This window comes from Rhinopithecus bieti, unplaced genomic scaffold (assembly GCF_001698545.2).
Source record: "Rhinopithecus bieti isolate Rb0 unplaced genomic scaffold, ASM169854v2 scaffold_49457, whole genome shotgun sequence".
In the NCBI taxonomy this organism is placed as follows: Eukaryota; Metazoa; Chordata; class Mammalia; order Primates; family Cercopithecidae; genus Rhinopithecus; species Rhinopithecus bieti.
In genome coordinates this window covers 1,797,468-1,804,368 of record NW_016820128.1, presented here as the reverse complement: position 1 = coordinate 1,804,368, position 6,901 = coordinate 1,797,468, and the positions used below count along the sequence as shown (strand labels likewise).

The 6,901-nt window shown below is 35.7% G+C and overlaps 1 protein-coding gene across 1 annotated transcript in view; it reads right to left on the bottom strand.

Annotated features, from left to right (window-relative positions):
* The window catches only part of CNTN6 (contactin 6), a 315,151-nt gene that overhangs the window by 106,644 nt on the left and 201,606 nt on the right, over positions 1-6,901 (bottom strand). Inside the window, exon 6 of the mRNA XM_017859613.1 lies at positions 1,917-2,120. Coding sequence (XP_017715102.1) covers positions 1,917-2,120 — 204 coding nt within the window. The remainder of the gene's footprint in view (positions 1-1,916; positions 2,121-6,901) is intronic.

Here is a 6,901-nt window from a genome sequence, read left to right as displayed (position 1 = left end):
AACCGGCCACTGCACTCCAGCCTGGGCGACAGAGCGAGACTCCATCTCAAAAAAAAAAAAAAAAAAAAAAAAAAAAAAAAAAAAAAAACAGGAATTTTCCAGCTAATACTGTAAGAAGTCCACTGTAGTAGGTCTTAATCCAAAATAACAGTAGTTCTGCATCAAAACGTATAAAGTCATCACATTAATTGAGATAAAAATGTAAATATTCACATATTAGTACAATAAAGTTTTGCTGCTAAATAAGTTTGCTGTATACCTATAAAAATTTGTTTTAAGTTTTAAAATTTTCCATCCAAGAAACTGGGGATATGTGCTAAGATAAGAATGAGATAAGGGTATAGCCTATTGTAAATATACTACCTACCAGAGGAGTTGTCACAGAAATATATCTGTATGCTATTCTCATTAACTTAATTAATTTAATCAGTGACATCTCAAGATTATTTAAATACTTTGATCATTTTTAATATACATACACCAAACAACAGAGTAATACATTCCTAAAATAAATACATTGTTGGTTGCTAATATAATTGTAGAAAAAGTAAAATTACAAAATATATATGAAACAAAATACTTCATTTTTAAGACCTTGACCATTATAAACATTGAAAGAGCTTATGGTGAGAAGGTAGTGAGTACTACTTCAATCAACTAAGTTGGTAGATTTTATTCTTTTTCACTTTCTTGATGTCTGATATTTCTTATATGCTCACGTGTAAAAGAGGTTTGATTTTTGTGTTATATATAATGCTTTAGCTCTACTTTTCCTGTAAACGTGTTCAAGGGAATAGAGTGGATAGAAAAAGGAAGAAATTAAGGAGGGAAGAAGCAGAAACTCAGAGTAGACAGCAAACAAAAAAAGGAAAAACATGGTAGAATCTCCAAGCATACTGTTGGCTCATGAATTCTTCTGGTCATAAACAGGAGTATTCATTGAAGGAGAGAAATTGAACTTAGGAATAAGTCTAATGGTTGCTGAAATCTTAATGAAGACCTTTCAAATATATTTGGGTGGTTAGTGATCATAAAAGCTCTATTATAATAACTCCTTCTATGGGACTTGTTCCACAATTCTGTTATCCTTTATTAGCATTATATTCTTGCTTTTCTTCCGCTCTTCAGAGGGGAGAAAATCTCCACGAGGTATTGCATTTCAAGTCCTGAATACAATCATAAAATGCACCAACAAATTTTCTATCTTTACGAATCCCACTGTGAACATTTAATTAAAAAACAACTAGACAATTTTCCCACTTCAATGAATTCCTTAAACTTTCTGGCTCTCTAAATCTTGTACCAGCTATGACTCGACCAAGCTACAAAACTCGTCAGAGACTAATCTGAATTATGTTCCTTGGAGGAATATAATTAGTATAAATCTTGTGTTTCATTTTTCTCTGGAATGCTCATAATTAATGTTGGCTTGCTTTGCTTTCCTTGGATATGAACTTTTCCCTCCATTTTGCCAGCCATGTAAACAAAGGGTGAACAACAAAAGGGCAAATATGAAAAAAAAGGGGCATTAAAAGTAGCTGCAACATATGTTCATTAAAATATATTAAGTCAATTATATAAGTTTGGCAGCACCCACACGTGCACACATACACACACGCCAACTCCCCAAATATCATTTTGTTTTATAAAGTAGTCTTTAAGCAAAAAAAAAAAGACAAGCTGTTTCAATGCCAGAAAGGAGATGGCTTGGTATACCCAGAACCATGTCTACTGCACCATGTGGATGAATTAGATAATTTTCTCTTATATTTTTGGTTTACATATTTGTGAATTGAACCTAAACTCATAGATAACTTGGCTCCACCAAACAAGAAGGAAACAGAAAGCTTTACAAATCTTCCCAGGCTTTAAGGAACACAGATAAAGTATATTCCCAAGAGAACTCATTCTCTTACCATCAGTGCGCTGCACTAATGGAGTGGGTGGACCTTGAACACTTCTTTGGGCCTCTTTGTTTGTTATAAAGCAAGTATAGTTGCCCACATCTGATGGTTCCACTTTGGCAATGTACAAATTTCCCGTCCCTTGAGATACAAATCGCCTATTGTCCTCTTGGACGTATAAGGGGTTATCATTGAAGGTCCATGCATAAGATAAATCTGAAAAACAAGAAAAAAGAAAACAAAACAAAACCATACATCCTTACTGCATTCTGAAAATTCTTTGTCCTACTTCCCCATAATTAGAAGAAAATTGTGCCTCTATTTGCTCAGTTGATAGCTGTCATCTGGTGTAATTATAATATTTCCTTATATCGCAATATAGCTCAGATTAGATGATAAATTATGTGGGCACTCTGCCCATCATTAACTTTTTGGGATTAAGGATGTAACAATAAGACGTTATGGAAATAAGTGGATGAGTTTATTAAGAAATGCCATAAGATGTATAAAGTAATAATGGTTCCAAATGTACACTGAATTCCTTCAGAAAAACTTATGCTGCTTCAAAGCAGTGTTTCTCAATGCATTATCAGAAGAATTAAACATACTTACAGGTACTTGTTTAAAATTTAACTTAAAATTTAAGTTCAAAAGTCTATCACAGACCTTGAAGTTCACTCATTTGATCATTACATAATTTCTTTTTTATTTTTATAGAGACAGGGTCTCACTATGTTACCCAGGCTGGTCTCGAACTCCTGAGCTCAAGTGATTCTCCTGTCTCAGCCTCCCAAAGTGCTAAGATTACAGGCATGAGCTACTGCACTGGCCTGATTATTACATAATTTTAAGCAGCTATTCTGTGACCATTTTAGGTCTTAGAGTAAAACCAAACAAAACCTGTGCCCTATAAAGGTCACACCAGTTACTGCTAATTGCCAATAATGTGGATAATCTCAATGTAGCATGACATATGCCTTGACAAAGGCATTATAGGGAGCCCAGAGAAGGAGCCTAGAATGGTGTGTCATCAGAAAAGACTTCTAAGAAGTAATTCCATTTTGAAACCAGCAGGACAAACTAGAGCTATCCAAGTGATGGAGGAGTAGACAAGTATTTCTCCAAGTAACTATTAAGAGCATGAAGATGAAACAGGGCACACATTGCTTTTAGTGAACATCAATCAGTTCATCTCTGGAAATCTCGTAGGTAACTGTATAAATGACATAATGAGCATATGTTAAAATGCACAGAATTTGTCTTCTGTTTAATCACTTGTGACCATTATATACCCCCTGTAACCATCATTCCCCAAGTAAAATAAGGAAGATTTCCATGTCATCAGAAATTTTGTCATGTTTTTTTCTACCGCTGCAACCACTACTGGATTTCTGTCATCATAGATTATTTCTGCTGTCATTTGTATGTCATAATAAGACAAAAAGAATGTACTATTTTATGTCTGATTTCTTTCATTTAACATGATTTTAAGGTTCATCTATTGTTTTCATGACTATAAGTCCTTTCTTCCATTATACTGTGGGTAGTATTCCATTTTATGAATACACCACAATTTGATTAGACAGCTTCCTGTTGATGAGCATTTGGATTATTTGCAGACTGAGGTCATTATGTATTAGGCTGAAATAAGCATCCTTGTCTAAGACTGTCAGTGTACATTTTTATTATTCTTGTCTAGAGTCCCGGGAGTAAGCTATAATGTAGATGTATGTTTAACTTTATAAGAAATGACAAAAGAATTTTCTAAAGTGGTTGTACCAGTTTATACTTCCACCAGCAACATTTGAGAGTTCCAATTGTCCCACAGCCTCACAAAAATTGCATGCTGTCAATTTCTTTTTTTAGCCAGAAATCTTTTAGCAAAGGCAAATATTCGTATATATTAAAGCTTGGTAAATATATTTCTTCCTGAAGCTAAGACATTAGGTGTACTGTGGAAACTAGGTAGAATATCTAGGGAAGTAGAAGAATATAGCTGGTCCAAAGAGGACTCTCAAAATAGGTGGAGTATATCAGTACTCAAGGTGGAGAAGGGGAATATACTGCAGCTAAGTCAAAAAAAGTCTTCACTTGGATGGACCCTCATACACTTTGGAATTGTAACTCACAGGGGAGTAGTAGTTTATGCTTCTTGGAGCCTCTTGTCCAAACAGAGAGCTGAGCTGCTATTTGCCAACTGTACTTCCATTAAAAACTGGCACAGAAGCAAGACATGGCAGAGACAAAAGAAGCTAATTATTTCTGATATGTTCTAGTAGGTTTCCTCAGCTGGGAACAGACCACCTGAAACATTCTTCACTAACCTTACTAAATTTAAATTCCCAAAAGTAAAAGGTGACAAAACAAACTGACAGCTATTTTGGACTTAAATCTGATCTATAGAGACAAACTCTTGAAAATGGGAATGAGAGAATATTGTCATTTTGTCATTGCTTCCATCAAGAAAAATATTGTGTGAAGCATGAGCCACATACTTAAGGAATGAGATTTTAGGAAGGAAGAAATAAAGGGAAAAAGGAGAAAGAAAAAAGGGAGAAAGGAAAGGTGGAAGGAAGGAAAGAGAAAGAAGGAAAAAGTTAAACTGTTAATAGTGGGGAGGAACAAAGTAATTAATTTCGCACAACAATTTATAAATGATGGCAGTAAAAAGAAATTTATCTCTGCAGACACAACCCTGATATCATTCCCAGGAGTGAAGAAGACACGAAGTAAAGATTTGACCAGGAACAACGAGAACACAGAAATGCTACTTGTGCATGAAGAGAGAAAATGCAAAAAGTGTCATTAAACCATAAAAGTAGTTTCAGGTGGGAAAAAAACCTAAGTAGTATTGTTATGTAAAAAGCATGTTACGAGTGTGGGAACTTGTGTGTGTGTGTGTGTGTGTGTGTGTGTGTGTGTGTGTGATGGTTATGCAAATTCTTACATTTAAAAACCTGGAGATGTATACAGTGGTTTTCTCAGAGTGAGTGGAGGGAAATACAAAAGGCTTTCACTCTCTTTGTAATGTGTTTCTGTCATATTATAATTTTAAATTACAATGCACTTTTTTGTGTAAATGGAAGAAGGAATCAACAGGATAAGAATAGTGTCAGAAAGGCTAAACACTAGAATGAGCTGCAACTTGTAAAAACAGGGTGGATAACATTTCTTATTCTTACTCTGAACTGTTCAAATTGATGTTTTATGTTTTATGCAGGCATTGATTCCCAAACCTGATTCACATTAGAATCACTAAAGAAGCTTGCTAAAATACAAATAGCTAACTCAATTCTTAGCAATTTAGTTTTATTTATTCTGTCTGAGCCAGATATCATGGAATCTGTGTTTTCAACACCCACCAAATGACGCATGCAATTGACTGAAATATTTTGTTCAGAGCACCCATTATTGAAAGAGGAATTAAGGCCGGGTGCGGTGGCTCAAGCCTGTAATCCCAGCACTTTGGGAGGCCGAGACGGGCGGATCACGAGGTCAGGAGATCGAGACCATCCTGGCTAACACGGTGAAACCCCGTCTTTACTAAAAAAATACAAAAAACTAGCCGGGCGAGGTGGTGGGCGCCTGTAGTCCCAGCTACTCGGGAGGCTGAGGCAGGAAAATGGCGTAAACCCGGGAGGCGGAGCTTGCAGTGAGATGAGATCCGGCCACTGCACTCCAGCCTGGGCGACAGAGCGAGACTCCGTCTCAAAAAAAAAAAAAAAAAAAAAAAGAAAGAGGAATTAAAAATCTCAAGTTTATCAAGAGATAAAAAACAAAATGTAGCAAAGGCCAGTCACAAAAGAAAGTGATAAAACTTTGATTTTGGCTCAGGAAGAAAAAGATTTTGGAAGCCTATTACAACTGTCTTTTTACATTGAAGGGTTGCCACGTGCATAAAAAGTTAAATAAAACCCTCTCTATCAATGTCCAGAAGGCAAAAGTAGGACTCGGGACTGTTGGAGGTGACAGAATGCTGTTGGACTTAATATAATAAAGAGCAGTCTACATTTTAGAAGGATAGCAGTAGATGATTTACTAGGTTGTGAGCTCTTTATCATTAGACATGATCAAGCAGAGTGTGGATGAATACTACTTGGGATGTTGCAAAAAAAGATTATTTTGACAATGGATGGGGATTAAACCTAAGCTTCTATGAATGGTTTACTCCACCCTCAACATTCCTTTGATCTCCCTACGAGTCTATGCTTTTGGATCAAGTATGCATAAACGCAATTTGCTTTTAATTTTTGAAAAATGCTTTGAGATTCTTGTGCTGTTCTCATGTATTGAGTCTTTATTTTCTTTTGCAAGTCCCTATTGGAGTCTTTCATCATTCCATGTGGTCTCTTGCTTCAAAGTTTCTTTACTGACGTTCTTTGCTGCCTCACTTCTAAGCCTGTTGCTGTCTCCACCAAAGAGATGCTCAAAGGGTTTTTGTTTGAAACCAGAATTATCTAGATAGTAAATTTTTCTTCAATATAAAGAGGAGGGAAAAAATGTAGTTCAGATTCCCCTGTTGTCATTGACTCCTCATCTTTTGAACCTTTTTGTGAAATAAAGACAATCTCGAGCAAATTCGCAGGGCCATGTCTCAGCTTACGGATCCTTATTCAATGCCTATTTGTGGATAGAAATACGCTTTAGCTCTGTGAAATCCAATGTCACCCCTTTCACTTAACAAAAATTACAGGTTGCCGCTAGTGCCCAAGAAATCTTTGTATTCTTCAACCTGTAATCTTGGGACCTGAGACTGTAATTTTCCTCTCTCCCTTGGTGAATTCATTTTTACCTTAGCTGCTAAAACTTTCCAATCTATTCCTACATGTGGTGTGTCCTTCTTTAATAGTGGGATATTTAGAAGCTGCTGGAAGAATCTAGTCCAGAAATAGGGAAGATTACATAAAGATTAATAATAAATTCAGAAAAAAACCTTGCATTTCATCATACCAGCAATTGCTTTATGAGGCAAAAAAAAAAAAAAAAAAAAAAAAAAA